We start from the raw sequence: 18,317 nt of genomic DNA, 5'->3' as shown, positions 1-18,317 counted from the left end.
TGTTGAGCTGATGGAAGTGCCTCAGAGGATGCTGGAAGCGTGTGAGCCATCCCAGGATTGAGGATACAGATACTGCTGGCCTCTGTTGGGAGCAAAGCCAGAGAGCCACCAAAATCAGACTTGCTGAAGGTCTGTATTCATCAGACCAGGATCATCAAATCCTGGAATGGCTTGAATTGGAAGCAGCCTTAAAGACCACCTCCTTCCAACCCCCTGCCATGGGCTGAGTCCCTCCACTCGAAGGTGTGTGGCTGTCAGGGCACAGGAACAGGGAGGCAGCGTGGCCTCCAGCCTAATGCAGCTTGAACACCTCCCTGCCTTGGAAACACCCATCCCAGCTGTGCTCAGCACCGCTGGGGTATTCCCTGGGAAAGCTGAGTGCAAGGCTGGCTGATGGAGCCTGAGGCACATGCTGGGGCCCTGCTGGCCACAGGCAGAGGCAATCAGAGCCTCAGGATCAGCAATCAGCTGCCCTCCAAACTGGGCAGACAGACAAGTGAGCCTGGGAGTTCCCATCGATCTGGCAGCCAAGGGCAGGTAGAGGGGAGCTGAGTTGCCAGAAAAGCCCCTGTGGAAAGTGAGCTTGAACAGAAATGAGCTGTAATGGGCTGCAGCCAGCACAGACCTCCAGCTGCCATGACCCAGTTAACACTGATGCTCACCTGCAGGAAACTACCGCTGCATTTTCAAAGCCTGATGTCAGGGAAAGCAGGTCACAGGATGGAGATAAGTCTGGGAAGGGGGCATGATGCTCCAGCAGCTTTCCAGAACTGTCTGGGCACAGGGTGCAGGGAGGATCTCTGCTGGTCATCCCAGCCCAGTGGGGAGGCACAACATTGCTGCAAACCAGTGCCTGATGGTTCCCAATCCATTGGGATGAGCACATCCCTGCCTGGTGGAGAGATTCCTGATGGTGTCACCATGGCCTAAAGGCCCCAAAGAGTCCAAACCCCACAGAACCAGAACTGAGGCAGCAAAACTGACAGCCCAGAGATTGGCACCCTGTGACTCCCCTCCAGTATGGCCACCACATGGGGTTTGAAGGGAATCCCACCATGTCTAGGATGTGTCTCAGAGCCTCATCTCCTGAACCCATAGCATAAAGCCAAGAGGGAAAGGAAGGACAAGAATTGGGATGTTTTTGTTGTTGTTTTTGTTGCCTTGTAAAAATGGCACTTCAAGCTATTTTTAAACCTTTAGGTGATCAGGAGCTACCATGGGCTCTCCTTAAGGCTTAACAGGCTCAGGACTCATTGCTGGAGTAGGGAAAGGGTTAGGGTGGGAATCAGTGGGCACCAGGCTGAATGTGAACAAAGCACAGATGAGCTAAACTGCTGCACTGGGGAGACTGTGGCCAATTCGAGGGAAATTGTTCATCCTTATGATCAGCAGTGGGGAGACCACCCTCGCTGTCAGCCAGAGGAAGGGGAGGGTGAGGTGGGAGCTGCAGCTGCTTGGGAATAATTGCAAGGAAACAGAGCCAAACACATCTGTGATGCCAAATGACATAACTAGGGATGGTGGGCACACAGGAGACCTTCAGAGATTTGGGATGGACATCAGGAAACGTCTCTTCACCTGTGTGTGGTCCAGCTCTAGGACAGCTCACTGGAGCCATGGCTATCTCTGTCCCTGGGTGGTTCCAGACTCAGGTAGGCAAAGCCACATCTTCCCTGATCTAACGCTGGAATAGTCCTGCCATGAGCAGGGAGCTGGAGTGGGGATCCCTGAGGTCCTTTCTGCAGCTCTGCTGAGACCCACAGCACACTGCCTGCTGGACATCACTGCTCTCTGGCAGGACTTTGTTCCATGTATACCCTGGCATGGAAAGGTACAGGCTCTTCTCCCCTGGTGTTGCAAAGGTCCACGTTGGCTCCCTGATCCCATCCCAGCTGTGCCCACTGCCTGCAGGAAGGCCTAGAGCACTTGGATCTCTTACTTATCTGGTGTGATCTTTCTTACTGACCTTAGGAGGGACAGAATCTCATCCTGGATGCATCCATTGACTTTTGATGGAGGTGGGAAGATGCCAAACATGATCCATGGTAGCAATCAAATCCGTATTCTATGCTAGAGTCCTGAGGCTCCCTGCAGCTTGTAGTCCTGTAAACACTTTCCCCACGCTGGGCTCTTCAGAGCAGCCTTTAGTCCCCAGCCAGGCCCTGCCATTCCCAAAAGCCTTTTGCTTCCTCTGTTTGCCCTTCTCCCCTGGGGAAGGAGCCAGCCCTGCCAGGACAGCCCAGCTCTGCAGGGCAGGGACTCCTGCTGTTCACCCTGGGGCTCCTGGCGTGTTGTCAGCACAGCTCAGGGCACCCTGCTCTGATACCATCTTATTTATGGCACATCCTTCCTGTCTTCTCCCTGCTATTATTGCCTGAAATGCCGTAATTTAGATTCCGGCTGTGTTTGATTGCAAACTCCCCCAATCTACAAATTTCAGTGACAAGCACTAGAGCAGCTCATTTACATGCCAAAGTGATCAATCTGGAACTGCTTGTTACACCAGAGAATAAATAAATAACGGATACATTAAAGAATGGGGAACAATCAGCCAAATTAACCAATAGATGTCGAATAATGACAAGCCCTGACATCCTCAACAGGGAACAAGAGAGAGAGGGATGGGACCAGCTTTCCCAGCATTGCCCAGGGCTGCTCTGCACTCATCTATCTCCTCTTGTCCCATGAGCCAACAGAGATGTGCATCAATGACAGGAGACAGCCAGCAAGGGCTGGAGCCTGAAATCCTGGCTCTTAAACCACATACTTGTGTTTCTTCCTCACACCCGCTCTGTGCAAGCATCTATCACAGGAATAACTCATCCCCTGGGACAGCAATTAAAAACATTTCAGACACGTGGCAGCATGCCACACAGTGTCACACAGCGTGGCAAGTGGCTTTGCAGCCTGATTTTCACCTGACATCTCATGAAATCCTTCCAGGGCACCATCTTTCTCCACAAGTCCCTGCCAGGACAATGGATCTAGGTGGGGGTCAGTTTCTTCTCCCAGGTAACAAGTGACAGGACAAGAGGAAATGTTCTCAAGTTGTGCCAGGGGAGGTTTAGGCTGGATATTAGAGAAAATTCCTTCACTGAAAGGGCTGTCAAGCACTAGCACAACTGCCCAGGGCAGTGGTCGTGTCACCATCCTTGGAGAGATTTAAGAGATATGGATGTGGCTCTTTGGGGCCTGGTTCAGTGATGGGCCTGGCATTAACCTGGTGTGTTAATATTTGGACTCCAAGATCTTAGAGGGCTTTTCCAAACTTTATGCTTCCTTAATTCCCTGATTCTGTTTGGGACAGCCCAGCTCAACAGCTGCAACATCCATCTGCCCAGTTATTCAGGCACCATTAAGCCAGCAGTGGCTGCAGAAACGTGGATGCTGTGAGCTGTCCTCACCGCCCAGTGGGTGCAGGTGGCCGACTGGGCTGCTGGTGACTGGCAGCAGAGGGGTGTGTGCTACCTGCCAGCACTGCTGATCTCCATCATCACTGCCTTCTATTCAGGACAGGTAAGTGCCAGATGCCTGATTTATTCTCCTCTGGCAGCTCCTGCCTGTCAGCTCAGCACCCCAGGGATGCCCAGCAGGGAAGGCAGCGCAGCAGCATCTCTCCTGTTGTCTGCTGTCAGCAACTCCTGTGTGCCTGCAGGCACTGGGGACGGGGGAGGCTGTGCAGGGATCACTTCCCTTCCTCGAAGGGCTGCAGGGCTGGGGAGGCACTGACCTGTCTCGCCTGGCACCCCCAGCTAGGAGGGCAGCCAGAGGAGAAGGAGCTGCCCCATGCTGAAAGGAGGAGGGATGCTTGGGGTAAAAATCATCTGGAGCAGAGTTCCTGGGTGTGCAGCAGTGCCAACAGGCCATAACAGGTGCTCTGAATCATGTGGATGCTCACCTGAGTGCTCAGGTTCCCCAAGTACCAAGGCACCATCCTCTTTGGGGATGATTTTGTGACACCTGGGGCTCTATGGAGCATCCTCTGGCTAGTCCAGGTAATCTCTGCATTGGGCCTGGCCCCATTTCATGTCGTCTGGGGTCCCCTACATGGTGTCAGCCCCTGCTCCATGCTGGGGGCTGGCCGCGGTGCTGCGGGGGGCTCTGCTGGAGCTGCCCCACAGGGAGAGCCCAGCAGGGCCGTACGGGCCCCGCACCTCCCGCACGGCCTGATCGCCCCCGAGCAAACCCCGGTCGTCCCCCCGTCCCAGGGAGCGCCAAACCGCCCCCAGCCCGGGGAAAGGGGCTTTGGGGCCGCTGGGGAGATGGGTTATCCCGGCCCACGAGCGGCCGCGCGGTGCCTGGCAGAGGTGTCCGGGCGGACACTGCAGCCGGACAGGCCGCGGGACCCCGGGCTCACTGCGGCCATCCCGCCGCGCTCAGGGCGGCGCCGGCGGTGGCACCGCGCTGCTGAGGCAGCAGCGCCATCTCGCGGCGCGTCCCCTCGCTGCGGGCCCGCCGCAGCCCCGCTCCCGGCGGCAGGGAACACCCTCAGGGTGCCGGGCCCGCCGCAGCCCCGCTCCCGGCGGCAGGGAACACCCTCAGGGTGCCGGGCCCGCCGCAGCCCCGCTCCCGGCGGCAGGGAACACCCTCAGGGTGCCGGGCCCGCCGCAGCCCCCTCCCGGGAGACCCGGGCCGGGCCGCCGCCGCCCCCCCGCCAGGGAACACCCTCAGGGTGCCGGGCCCGCAGCCCGCCCGGCGGCAGGACCCCCCCCCCCCCCCCCCGCCCCGGCGGGCAGGGAACACCCTCAGGGTGCCGGGCCCGCCGCAGCCCCGCTCCCCGCGGCAGGGAACACCCGTGGTCCCGGGCAGGGAACCCTCAGGGTGCCGGGCCCGCCGCAGCCCCGCTCCCGGGGCGGACAGGGAAGGGCGCCGCAGCCCCTCCAGGGTGCCGGGCCCGCCGCAGCCCCGCTCCCGGCGGCAGGGAACACCCTCAGGGTGCCGGGCCCGCCGCAGCCCCGCTCCCGGCGGCAGGGAACACCCTCAGGGTGCCGGGCCCGCCGCAGCCCCGCTCCCGGGGCAGGGAACACCCTCAGGGTGCCGGGCTGGGCCTTCCAGTGCCGGCAACTGCGGCCTGCAGAAGCCTCAGCGATGGCGCCGTGCAGTGCTCGGGCTGGCTCCCTGCGGCCAGCACCTCTGGAGCCACGGCTGTCGCTATCAATGGCTCCCCATTGCCAGAGGGCAAGGTCAGATGGGGTGTTGGGGATAAATCCTCCTCTAAGGGTGGAGAGGGCTTGGCACAGGTTGCCCAGAGAAGCTGTGGCTGCCCCATCTCTGGAAATGTCCGAGGCCATGTTGGACATGAAAAGCGTCCTTGCCCATGTCGGGGTGGAACAAGATGAGCTTTAAGGTCCCTGCTAACCCAAACCAGCCTGGGATGTCTCAGCTTCAGATCCAGAGGAGGAGGAGGAGGAATTGCTCAGAGGATGGGAGAGGAAGGGTTGGCTTGACCACAGCAACTCTGAAAGTCAGGTGAGTGGGGCTAAACACTTCTCAGAAATCTCAAGGACCTGGGGGAAGGAACACCTGGACCAACACCGGCTTCTGGAGGTGCTGGAAACCCACAGCCAGGCCCCTGTAATTGAGCATTTAAATGGGGTTAAGGGAACAGCAGAAGACAAAGGACACAGAGCATGAGGACCCAGCCATCAATCAATGCTGAATGAAATGATGGAGTGGTCTGATTTGGGCTGTATATTAAGAAAGGGCAATAGGACAGAAATACAATTACTGTCCAGAAACACCATTTGGCAGAGGTAGGTCCTTTCCAACTTACCTGTCATCTTGCCTTGACATGGTTACAGGTCCAGTTGATAGGTGAACTCTGCTGATAAAATCACATTTCTTCTGGGCATCTGATTTATTATGGGATAACATTTTGATTAAAAATGTGTAACATATTGCATTAAGCAGGCATCTAGTCAATGAATTAAAGACCAACTCAGTGACAGATCTTTGTTGGCAAGGGTCTCTAGACTGAATTTTGGTCATCGCCTTTTTCAGCTATTTTGGAAATGATGCAACACCTCCCTTGGGAATGCAGGAAGCCAAAGGCGGAGGGGATAGGGGGTTTGTCAACACCCCTGGACTTGGAGTTACCCTAATCCCAGGTCTGCTTACCGTCCTCTTTCCTGGGATATCCTCCCATAAGCCCCCGCTCCAGGCCAGGGCAGCTGCCACAGGACTCCTGAAAGGACACTCAAGGGAATGTGGATGAGAAGGCCCCTCCTCACTGCCCACTGTGTCCCCCATGGGGCGGCCTGGGTGGTCCCCGGGGTCCCAAGGATGTTCAGCTGCTAGAGTCACTGTGGCACGTCCCATGCCCATGTGATGGGGTTTGGGGACTGGTGGCATTTTGGGGATCTTTTTCAGCAGAGCTGAATGTGCACCCCTGGACTCATTCCCTGCACTCAGTGATAGGAGGTGCTGGTGTTTCACCTCAAGGCCACACACAGCTCCTGGGGTTGCCCAGATCTGGCTGGTGCAAGGCACAGCTACCCAAAGGGAACTGAGAGCATCATCAGTGCCAGACACCCTCATCTTTTCCCACTCTACTCTAGACACCAGCTCCCCAAAGCACTGCAGTGAGGGCAGCGGGAAGGAGATTGTTGGACCATGGACTATCCTGAGCTGGAAGAAACCCCCAGGGATCATCAGTCCCACTCCTGGCCCTGCACAGACACTCCAACAATCCCATCCTGTGCCTCAGAGCATTGGCTAAGCACTCCTGGAGTTCTGTCAGCCTTGGGGCCATGACTGTTCCCTGGGGAGCCTGGGCAGTGCCCATCCACCCTCTGGGGGAAGAACCTTTCCCTAATATCCAACCAAAATACTCGAGGCCCAGCTGAGCCACACAGGCACTGATGATCCTTTTGCTGGATCCTGCTCCATCCAAATGCAGTTCCAAGGTGGGCATCTGGAGAGGTCAGCACCCAGCAGCACCATGACAAAGTGACAGACACTCTGCCCATCAGCCAGAGCAGAAGCCTCCAAAGGTGATCTCCTGCCCTGAGCATCCCTTGGGTGGCTGTGACATCTGGTACTCCCATCACCTGTCCCCTCCTGCCATCTCAGCAGCCTGTGGGCATCCTCCAGTCATGTTGCTTTGTGCCAAGTCACCACCAGCCCCTGCTGCTGGGCCAGGCTGGGCACCCAGTGGTGCTGCACTCTCCCTGACCAAGCTGTTTCCAGTAAAGCCAGAGTCAAGCATGGAAAGGGGAACAAGTTTCTTTCTCTTAGAGAGAAAATGAAACTCAACACATCCCTTCTCCATCCAGGCAAACCACAGAGCATGCAAGTTCATCCTTCCCACCCCTCTCTTCTTCCTCCCTACTCCCAGAGAAGAGCTTCCAGCAAACAGAGCTTCTCACACTGCCCTGTCTTCAGCCTCTGCACCAAGGTAATTCACCACAAACAGCTGGGGACACTCTCCTGCCACCACTTTCCAGTCCTTGCTCCCTGTCCTCCTTCCTTCTTCACTTCCGCCTTCATAAGGGTTTAAAGTAGAAAAAGAGGGAAAAGATGATGCGGGGGGAAGAGGAATCTGCAGGAATCTGTCCTTGCTCTGTGTGATTGTGGACATCACAGGGTTCTGCAGACTTGTCCCAGGCTGAGAACCTCAGATTTTGGGATAGATCCATGTCCTCTCTCCCAGCTCTGCGTGTTGGAGGTTTGGATATCATTTGCCCTTTTTCCCTTTCCCGTTGAGCACTGTCGTGTGTCTTTGCATCTTTTCCTCCCTTGTGCTCTCTATCCTATGGGGCCACTGCCCCACACAGCAGCGCTTCTCCCCCCAAACTGGAATAAACATCCTCTACAGGCATCTGAGGTGCCCCTACCCATGCCCAGGACATGGAGGAAAGGGTATGTGCCATGCTCCATGTCCTGGGCTTTCAATCCCAGAGCTCTGCCATGGGCATGCTAGAGATTTTCAGTGCCATCAGTGATTTCGGATCACACAGCCTCAAAACCCTTCCCTGCATGTGGTGTCTGCTTATCCATACTGGACAATTCAGTAGATCTGTGGATGCATCTGATGAGGGCACCTGCATATCTGTGTGTGTTTGCCTCCATCCCCAATTCATCCCTGTGCTGCAGGAAGCAGGATGCAACCTGGATTCTTGCTGGCAGCCAGCATCCTGGCAGCAGTGCTAGGCATGGCCCTGCTGGAGGACGGAGTCTGTAGGGCACCAGATGGCAAGAATGGCTCCCCTGGAGTCCCTGGCCGTGATGGGAGGCCAGGGCAGAAGGGTGACGTGGGAGAGCCAGGTAAGAGGAAGCCGGGGATGTTGGAGGCCTGGGAGCCTCTTGGTCAGAGCATCCCAGACTGTGGGAGCAGCTCAGGAGATGCCAGATGGGCATGAACTCCTTCTCCTCCCCTCTTCTCCCCAGGGAGAGCAGCACTGAGCTCTAGCATCAAGGGACCCAAAGGGGATGCAGGCGAACCAGGGTATCCTGGCGAACCAGGCATGGCTGGCCTGCCTGGCCTACCAGGCCTTCCAGGAATGCCAGGGGAGCGAGGGCCACCGGGGCAGAAAGGGCAAGCTGGCAATGCTTTGGAGCATCCGCGTCCCGCCTTCTCCGCCTCCAGGCTGGCCCCGCCACACGCAGGCACCACGGTGGTGTTTGACAGGATCATCACCAACGAGGAGAACTCCTACAGCCCCCAGACCGGGAAGTTCACCTGCCGCATTCCCGGGCTCTACTACTTCAGCTTCCAGGTGGTGTCTAGCGGAGACCTGTGTCTGAGCATCACCAAGAACGGGCAGGGCATGGTCAGCTTCTGCGACAACAACAGCCGCGGCATCCTGCAGGTGAACTCAGGCAGCAGCGTGCTCAGCCTGGCCGTGGGTGACCACGTGTCCCTGACCACCAACCCTGCCATGGGCAGCTCCATTTACAGCGGCTCCGAGGCTGACAGCGTCTTCAGCGGGTTCCTGGTGTCCCCAGAGACGGCCTGAGGGACTCCCACAGCATCGTGGGGTGTCTGCCTGCCTGACTGCTCCCCTCTGCATGTGTGGGAGGCTTTAGTGCCACAGCACATGGGGATGGTTGCAGGTTGAGCATCCAGAAGTGTTCTGTGCTTTCCCAGTGTCACAACTGGCCAAGCTGTGGGTCACCACTGCAGCACTCACCTCCATGCTGAGCCTGCCTGCGCTGTCCTGGAGGCTGTGGACTCTCATCCCTTTCTCCTCCTGGGCACTCAAGCTCCACTCCCAGTTGTCACCAGCTGTGGCTCTTTGCTCCTGAGTGGGAAATCACTGCCTGCTGCTGCTTCTGCTCCACTAACCACTGCAAAAGCCTTCCTGGCACTGGGACACATCCTGTCACAACCTCCCCATCAGTATAAATAAATGCTTCTTCTACCACTACTCCTTGGGTTTTCTTTTCTACTCATGCATCTTCCCTGAACCATCAATATCCTGGACCCCTTTCCAAGCTGCCAGGGAGAGAAGTGATTCCAGCTTGTCCCTGGCACTGCAAGTGCAGAAGGACAGGGAGGAATGGAGTGTCCAATCAGAGCTGACACTTCCAGGGAGGAGTAAGAAACATCTGGGACAGGGCTATGTGTGTCCTTCTCTGCTGAGCCCAAGGTCACTGTCCTGCAGGGGAAAACACAGGCAGCAGATCCTGTACCTCACCCACATGGTCCCAAGTTGGCACCCAACTCTCCCAGGAAGGCAAAAGGCAGCTGTGGTCCTCTGGCATTACATCAAGGAGGGACAGGGACATTGGGACACAGATGGGATTGTGGGGTGATGGCGGTGGAGCTGCCATCAGATGCCATCCCCTGGGACTGCTCCTCAGGGGAGCTGCTCCACAAACACTGGGCACTCAAACATCCCCATTCCTGGAGCAATGAGGAGGAGGCTCGGTCACCTGCAGGAAGCAACACCCCAGTGAGGGATCTTGGGGCCTCACCAAGTCCAGCACCCAGCAGAACTTGGTGGGGCATGGGGAAGGGTGCAGATCAGAAACTCTCAAAGGGAAGCATCTTCCAGTCCTATTTAGGGGTGCAGCATCTTCCATCAGAGCCAGGCAGTGACCTGCAGCAGCCCCTCAGTGCCACAGGCATCTCCAGCCCACTGGAGCTGGCCCGAGGCTCTGCTCCCAAGCTGCCCTTCTACTCAGAAACAAGGGAAGTAAGAGGGAAAGCAGGGGATTTGGGGAGGGCTATTCCCTGCACTGGGGAGTTGTGCCACATCTCTTTGAGCTGTGTCCCACCTCTTTCCTTCCAGCCCTTCCTGTTGCAGTGGCACCAGTACGGGTTTTGCTGGAGAACCAAGAAAGTGCTGTCTCAGCAGAAAGCATCAGGCAGGAGGATGTGAAATTTGGCTAGGAACAGCTCGGGTTCCGTGTTCACAAGTGCCCTTTACCCTTTCCTAACTCTGTGAGTTCCTCAGCGAGGGTGTCAGGGAGCCGCGCCCACCACACTGTGCTGGCAGTGACCACGCGCCCAGCGGGATCGGCAGCCTGGGATCCCTGCCCTGGTCCCCACTAGAGGTAAGAGGTGCTGCAGGGTCCCTGTCTCGAGGGTGGGACTGGGGGTCCAGCAGGATGGCACACTGCTGGAGAGGGGGAGAATGAGAGGAGGATGTGGATGAGAGAGGAGGAGGAGAGGATGAAGGCAGAGGTACTGACGGGCTGTGCGCCTGTGACGGAGACAGGATGGACCAGCTGATGGAAGGATTGATCCTGATGGACAGAGCCAGGACAGTCAGGCTGCTGCTGGAGGAGGAGGGAGATCAGCTGTGTGCAGGGAGTTCCAGCCTCAGTGCAGCACGGGGTGACAGTCTGCAGTGGTGTGTGCATCTCCAGGGTTTGGGGACACTGCACTCAGAGGGCTTGGGGCTGGCCATGGGTACCTCAGACCTCATGGCTCCATCCAGACTGAAAGTCCAACCCACACTGTGCCATCAGGGGCTGCCCTGGGGTTGGAGATGAGCCTGGGGCCCACCTCCACATGTGCACCTCCCCACTGTCCTGCAGTGTGTATAGGTGGGACATTGAGGACACACGCAAGGCATCCAAGTGTTCCTGGTATATCCAGGCTCATTTTCTCCATGTCCTGAAGCCACCCTGCTCTGACCCCTCACTCCAGCCCTTTCTTTCACTTTCCGTACTACAGAACACCAAAATGGAGAAGAGATTCTGGGAGCAGCTCTATCTGGCCCTCACCCTCCTCCTCCTGAATCTGGGCTCTGCTGTGACTGTAGAAGACCCTCACAGCTGCTATGGAGCTCCAGGCCTGCCAGGCATGCCGGGTATACCAGGCAGGGATGGCCGGGATGGACTGAAGGGAGCCAAAGGGGAGCCAGGTGAGTGAGCAAAGAGGGAAACCACATGGGCTCTTGCAGGGCTGCGCTGAGTCCACAATGGCTTGTCTGCCTGGGTTTGCAGGATGTGGAGAGCATCCTCTGTAGTCAGGTGGAAGAGGCAACAGCACTCTCTTGCCTAAAGGAAGGGGCTAGAGAAGCCTCTCCCCACATCCTGCCATTCACACTGACTCCCTTTCACTCCCTACCATCCCACAGGTATCCCAGCTTTTTCTACACAGCTAGGGCCCAAGGGTGTGAAAGGGCTACCAGGCCCCCCTGGGCCTCGAGGGAAGCCTGGCCCCCCTGGGCCCCCTGGTCCAATGGGAATCCCTGGGGAGGCAGGCCATGCCGGCCCCCCAGGAACGCCTGGCACCTCCATGCAGAAGCAGCAGTCAGCGTTCTCAGTGACCAGGCAGACCAGCCAGTACCCCTTGAAGAACGTCCCCGTGGTTTTCAACAACGTCATCACCAACACCAACCATGACTACGACACTGCCACAGGCAAGTTCACCTGCAGGCTCCCTGGGGTCTACTACTTCGTCTTCCACAGCTCCCACACAGCCAACCTCTGTGTCATCCTGCACAAAAACGAGAGGAGGATGGCCAGCTTCTGCGACCACAAGACCAACACAGTGCAAGTCAGCTCTGGGGGACGCTGCTCCACCTGGCTGCTGCCGACAAGGTCTGGCTGGGAGTGAACGACTACAACGGCATGGTGGGCATTGCCAACTCCGACAGCATCTTCTCAGGCTTCCTGCTTTTCCCAGACTAGAGGATCAGCAGAGCTCACCCCAGCACCCCAGCGCCTTCTACCTGCCCTGAACTCACTGCTCACTGCTGGGCTCTTCCTGATGCTCCCAATTTCTCTGCCGGGAGGGCATCAAGCCCAGCAGCCAGACCCCCCCTCAGTCTGGGGGCTGAGCCCTGGTAGCTGCTGCACAGGGGGAACAGGAACATCTGCTACATCTGCACCCACAGTGATGGTGCTGAGCTCCTGGTCCTGCTGGCACTGCCATGTGCATCCCCCCTGCTAACCCCACATTACCTCAGAGGTCTCCCTGTGTTTTTCCCCTCCCCACCTGGGCTGCCTCAGGTTCAGTAGGCTGCAGCAGCACCTTTGCCATGACCTGGCTGTGGAAAGTGTCAATAAAACCTTCCCCAATGCACCTGGTGTAGTGTGTTGTTTCCTCCATGTGGTGTGCACAAATGTGCACGTGACATATGGCCATCTGTGTGCATCAGCATGTCCCCAAGGCTCGTGAGCATCAGAGACCACCACACCCCATCCACACCTGGCTTGGCACAGGGGGTGGGACCCCTGGCTGCTGCAGGCCCACGATGGTTCCTGTGTCCCCACACAGCCCCTATCAAGAGGGCACCAAGACTCATCCAAGCAGGACCCTGATATTCCACTTCCCTCCAAAGCTCTATAGGGGCACAGACTGCAAAGGAAACCCCAACACCATGGCTGGGACATCCCTGGGGTCCCTACCAGGATGGGGTAGGGGAAATGCTCTGGCTTTCCTGAGCCACACCAAAGGAGCTCGTGGTTGTGGAGGATGCAGAGCCCACCAAAACCCAGCAGTGATTTCTCCTGGTGTCACACACTGAAGGGTGGAACAAGGCAGTCTCCTCTCTAAACGTCCTGTACTTCACTTCCACAAGGCAGTAGCCAAAGCAGGGAATGCTTTTCCCACAGGGTAAAATCACTTCCCATGCACAATATTTAGGAGGGTCAGGGGCACGGACTCAAGGTGATGGATGCTGAGACTCTGCAGCATCCCCTGGGCCTGCAGAGCTGGAAGCACATGGAGCAGTCTGAGGGGTGCTGCCTGAATGGATGCACATTTCTGCAGCTCTGTTGGGTTACCTTAAACTCATCTGGAGCTCCAAAGAGTATTCCTCATAGCAAACACCCCTGAGCAGGACCCAGGGACCCTGCAGGGCAGAGCTGTGGCTGGAGGGGCTCAGGGTGCTATTTGGGGAAGGCTTGTCCTGCTCAGCTGACAACAGCATTCATGGAGGATCTGAAACTGCCATGGAAAAAGGACAGGAGCTAAAGATAAAAAGGGGATGTGTCTCAGATGCTTTCACAATAACCCTTGCAGTAAACTTCTGCTTCTCCTCTCAGGCATTTCTGAGCAGGACTCTGGGGTGTCCTGCTTCATCTCCCCACCTGATGAACAAGGAGCTCAAGGTAAGAGCAAGACCGAGCCCAAGGTTCCCCCCGAAGGCAGGAGCATGTGTGGAACCCCACTCTGGCAGGGTGACAGTCACCTGCATTGCTGGCACTTCCCTGTGGCCTGTGGCAGAAGAGAAACTGGGGGTGGAGGTACTGGGCTGGGGGTGGTGGAGGTCTCTGATGGGACCCTGACCCCTCCTGCTCCGCCTGGAAGAAGGAAAACATAAAAGCAGAGATGGCAGAGTTCCAGAAGGGTTATCAGAGACTGAAAGGTGCATCAGTCTGAAAGGTGCCCTGGGGGTGCTCTCCTGCCCTGAGAAGCTCTTGCCTTCTGATGGCTGGGAGCCTGTGGATTGGTCTTTGTTCCTGCTGCACCCAAATCGTGACGGCTGTGGCTGAAGGATCCAACTCACCAATCTTTTGTCCTTCTGGCACCAGAGCTTCAGCACTGGGAAAATCCACCTGGGATGGGGGAGTGGTGGCTGGGGTGCTGTGATGTCCAGATCCAGCCCCCAAATGCCCAGTACTTATCCACATCCACCCACACCAGGATCTGGGGGAAGGAGTTGGGCAGGAAGGTCAAGAAGAAGGTAAGACCCCAGGCATGGAAGCCCAGATAACTGTCCCAGTGAGGCTTGTTAGATACAGAAATGCCTCTGGCATTGAGCAGCTGTGTGACAGGTCACAAGGGGAACTGGTGGGATGGAGGAGGGAGGTTTGGGGGCTCATTGCCATTTTCAAGGACTGGCACTGTCCCTTAGACATGCTGGTGGAAGGCAAGGCCTGTTCCCTTGCAGATGACAAAACTACTCTGGTTGCGTAAGGATTTTGCTCTGCAAGTATGGTCCTGAGATGAGATGGGGAATTTCTCCCACAAGGCAGCAGCATGGCCACATTGGGCATCAGATCTCTGAGATAACCTGTCCCAAATATTCATGTGGCTGAAGCTGTGTGCACTTGGAAACTGGGGGTTTAAGAATGACAAGAGACTGCAAACCCTGCCTTGCCCAAGGGTTATGGTTCTTTGCTCCAGGGCCAGCAGGAGAGTGAATTTGGCTCTGCAGTAGGATGTTTTCCCTCCCTGATCATATTACCCAGACTTGCTTGCAGTCACCATCTTTCAGAGCAGCTCAGAGTGCCTTCCCCAGCCCTCCCACCCCCCAGGAAAGCCCCCAACACCGTTCCATGCTCCCACAGATGTGGATCATGTGGGCTATGCTGCTCTACCTGGCTGGAGGGCAGCCTGCCAGTGCCACACTCTGCAGGACCTACGGCACCATCCCAGGCATCCCAGGATTACCAGGACAGCCTGGCAGCGATGGCAGGGACGGGGAGAATGGCCCGAAGGGTGAGCAAGGTAAGGAAGAGGCTGCAGGTGGGTAAAACACTGTCTTGTGACTGCCAAGAGCAGAGAAAGATTGTCCTGGGAAAGCAACCCATTTCCACCAGTTCTTTGAGGTCTTGTCAGGTGGGGATGATGGAGCACCCCAAAGAACCTGGGGAAGGAGGGAGATGACAGCAAGGTGTGTCACACCTGCCTGTTGGGCAAGGTCTCCACTGACCCACACCCAGCACAGGTTTCCTTGCTCGTGCTCCCTCTCTGCAGACAAATGGGTCTTGGCTGTGACCACAATGACTCTTCCTCCTCTTTCCTAGGACCGTCTGGCCAGAGTGAAGAATGGAGAGGGGAGCCGGGAGTCCCAGGAGCACCGGGACAGCCTGGGAAGGTTGGTCCCATTGGCATCCCAGGTACAACGGGCTTACCAGGTAGCAAGGGACTGCCTGGCCCCCCGGGAGAACCTGGTGACTACAAGCTCACCTTCAAGTCCGGGTTCTCGGCTGCCAGGAGCATGAGCTCCTACCCCCGCCGGGAGCAGCCCATCCGCTTTGAGCGCATCCTCACCAACGAGCAGGGCCACTATGAGAACCGCTACGGCCGCTTCACCTGCCGCGTGCCCGGCACCTACTACTTCACCTACCACGTCACCTCCCGGGGCAACCTGTGCCTCAACATCAAAAAGGGCCAGGGTGCCAGCAGGGGCGAGAGGGTGGTGACCTTCTGTGACTACGTGCATAACAGTTTCCAGGTCACCACGGGTGGCGTGGTCCTCAAGATGGCCATGAATGAGTCTGTCTGGCTGGAACCAACAGAGAAGAACTCCTTGGTGGGGCTGGAAGGGTCTGACAGCATTTTCTCTGGCTTCCTCATCTTCCCTGAGGCTTAGCCCACTGGAGATGTATCTGTGGCCAATCTCTGCAGTCTCTGCAGTGCTGAGGACTCCTCTGGAAACTCTTTGCTCCCAAATTAGTGCTTGAAGCACACTGCTGCCATTCTTGCGCAATAAATGACAGCTCTTCGCACTATTTGGTCCCTTTCTGGATAGGATTTGCCTTTTTCCTCGCAAATAATTTTCACACAACCAGGGTACTGGTTCTCGCCCTCTTGGGTGCAGCCCAGGCTCATTAGCATCTCATTACTGCTGAGTAGAGCCAGACAAGTCATGCAGTTCCTGCTGCAGACCAGGGCGAGTATCTCTGTCCAGAGCCACCCAGAGGGTCCCAGCCCAGGGTTAGGAAAACATGGAGAGGCAGCTCAGCCCTTAGCAGGGGGCAGGACAATGACATAGTGGGAAAATTGGGGCCACTGGCTACTGGTGGTACGTGGGGAGATGCTGGAGGTGGTGCTGTACTGGAGAGTCCTGGCAGTGGCAGGATCTGGGGACACCAACCTCTCTCAGACTTTTTTTGGGGGTGGTGGTGGTGACAGAAATACCCACAGAAGATTGTCAAAGCTTGTGACAAGGCAGGGCAGGTCAGCGTGGGCCAAACAACTAGATGCCATGGTGGGTGTGGTGTGGAGGACACCCCCACTACAGCCTCCAAACCTCAGCACAGAACTGTTCTCCACGTCCTGGAGCACAACCAAGCCCTCCCAGCCTGCTCCTTATCAATAGCAGAGCTGTGGGCCCAGGAATGTTCAGATGAATAAAAGCTGCGGAGCCCAGGGACAGCCCTGACCCCGGGGCAGGTGACAACCCAGCTCTGCACCCGTGTGGGTGGGCTGCCTGCAGCCCCCAGCCCATCTCGTGGGCCTGGACAGGGGCATTCAGGAATTTTTGTGCGAGTCTGGGGTTTGAAAGGGTCTGGATGGAAAGGATGATGATAAAAGGTCTTGGGGAGGTGAGTGTGCCATGGGCAGATTTCATGGAGCATCACCCCTGAGGTCTCCAGGTTGTTTGTGAGTCCAGGCCCCCAGCTCTGGGCTGCTCAGATGTCAGCGCAGGACAGTGACCGAGGCTGTTGTGACCCGCTCGGAGGCTCCTGTCCGGGGCCATTTGCCGGCAGGTGGCACTGGAGACTGGCTCAGCCCTCGCCTGGCAGCGGCAGCGTCCTCGGGCACAGCTCCGAGCCGGGCAGCGCGAGGGGCTGGGAGGAGGCAGGGGGCAGGATTAGCCCGGTTCATACCTCCTCCTCCTCCTCCTCACCACCACCTCGCAGCTTTATCCTTCCTGCAGCAAAATCTGTGCCTTCTGTCCCCCGAGGTGCAGCCACGCGTGTCCCCAGGCTCTGCTGCTCTCAGAAGGTCCGAGCACAGGTGTTGGGTGTTGTGTTCTGAAGTTCTGTGCCAGAGCACTGGATGGCCTTTACAGTGCAGCCACCAAACCCACCGTGTTTCACAGCGGGAGATGCAGCATCACAAATAAAACTGAGCTGGGCAAGGCAGGGAGGGAAAAGAGCAGGTGTTTGACGCCCAAAAGAGGGCTGGGAGCATACACTGCCCGAGCCTCCTGAACCCTCAGCAGGTAGGAGACACTGTACCAGGGAACAGAGATACACTGGAGGTCAGGGCTGCCATTCCAAGAGCCCTGAAGTCTGGGAAATGAGCTGGCAGAAGCCCACTGATATTTGATGGAGACAAATGCGAGGTTATTTTTCTGGCATGGGACAATCCCCTGTCAGAGGACAGGCACTGGCAGCAGAAAACTCTGTAAGAAGGGACCTGGGATGTTGTTAGACACCAAAGTGAAGCTTTCTACCTTTCCAGGTAATGGATATAATAATTTTTGATTTTTGAAAAGGTGTAAGGACAAAAGCTGGTTATTTTTAAAAGAGATGTCTGACCAGTATGAGCCAAAAGGGTTCTGAGGGCTTGGCTGTGCCTAGGGAAAGTCAGAGGGCAGTGCAGGTACCAGCAGCTGCAAGTGCAGCTCATGGTGCTTACACAGCTGGGAAACAGGTGCAGAGGGAACTGCTGCCCAGAGGTGCAGAGGGAACTGCTGCCCAGAGGTGCAGAGGGCATCGTTTCCTCTGGCAGTGGCCCCATGAGATGGCAGCTCCCCTGAGGCTGCCACTAGACTCACACACCCCGGGTATCCAAAATGGATGAGGAAAGGGGCCCAGAGGGTGCTGGAGCTGTTGTTGCTCCATACAACACCACCCTTCAGTTCTTCCCAGGCAGCTCAAGGGGGGCAGCACATTTCTGACCCTGTAGGAAGCCCCAAAGCCGCAGCCTGCACCCCCTGAGCTGGAGAGGCCCCTTTCTCTCAAGCTGTTGCAGCACTCACTGAGGCCAGAGGCAGAATGTCCCTTGCCATGGCTCCCTGCACAGGAGCTGGCATTGTTTCCTCCTGTGTGCAGCAATCAGTCCCCTGCCGAGCCCCCGGTGCTGCTCAGGCCACAGTGGGAAAACCCAAAAGCACCAGGGTTGGGTGCTGTGCTGGCATTCCTACCTGTCCTGCCTGCTGTTCCCAGAGCAGCAGGACCAGCCTGGCCCTGCTCCTGAATCTCCTGCCCTGCTCTTCGGTCCGGGATGCATTATT

The 18,317-nt window shown here is 57.1% G+C and overlaps 3 protein-coding genes across 4 annotated transcripts; all 3 read left to right on the top strand.

The window, feature by feature from the left end:
- Positions 1 to 7,342: 7,342 nt before the first annotated feature.
- Positions 7,343 to 9,329, top strand: C1QA (complement C1q A chain). Of its 2 annotated transcripts, none has more exons than XM_030963900.1 (3): positions 7,343 to 7,396; positions 8,102 to 8,265; positions 8,389 to 9,329. In XM_030963900.1, exons 2-3 carry the CDS (start codon positions 8,103 to 8,105, stop codon positions 8,955 to 8,957), a joined length of 732 nt encoding a protein of 243 aa, XP_030819760.1. In that variant the 5' UTR covers positions 7,343 to 7,396; position 8,102; the 3' UTR covers positions 8,958 to 9,329. The 2 variants fall into 2 exon arrangements, with proteins under 2 accessions (XP_030819760.1, XP_030819761.1); XM_030963901.1 differs by having other exon boundaries at positions 7,354 to 7,396; positions 8,099 to 8,265.
- Positions 9,330 to 10,534: 1,205 nt separating this feature from the next.
- On the top strand, positions 10,535 to 12,469 carry LOC115912346 (complement C1q subcomponent subunit C-like). The gene is given in 4 exon segments (XM_030963850.1): positions 10,535 to 10,630; positions 11,126 to 11,315; positions 11,532 to 11,966; positions 11,969 to 12,469. Coding segments are annotated over 4 exon segments (783 nt in total). The 5' UTR covers positions 10,535 to 10,591; the 3' UTR covers positions 12,088 to 12,469.
- Positions 12,470 to 13,353: 884 nt separating this feature from the next.
- Positions 13,354 to 15,853, top strand: C1QB (complement C1q B chain). The gene is made up of 3 exons (XM_030963851.1): positions 13,354 to 13,512; positions 14,695 to 14,854; positions 15,154 to 15,853. The coding sequence occupies exons 1-3, from the start codon at positions 13,354 to 13,356 to the stop codon at positions 15,720 to 15,722; spliced, it is 888 nt and encodes a 295-aa protein (XP_030819711.1). The 3' UTR covers positions 15,723 to 15,853.
- Positions 15,854 to 18,317: the final 2,464 nt, after the last annotated feature.

The sequence above is a fragment of the Camarhynchus parvulus genome, chromosome 21 (genome assembly GCF_901933205.1).
Source record: "Camarhynchus parvulus chromosome 21, STF_HiC, whole genome shotgun sequence".
NCBI classification, from domain to species: domain Eukaryota; kingdom Metazoa; phylum Chordata; class Aves; order Passeriformes; family Thraupidae; genus Camarhynchus; species Camarhynchus parvulus.
Note: the sequence above shows the minus strand (reverse complement) of the source record. Positions and strands in the feature narration are given on the sequence as shown.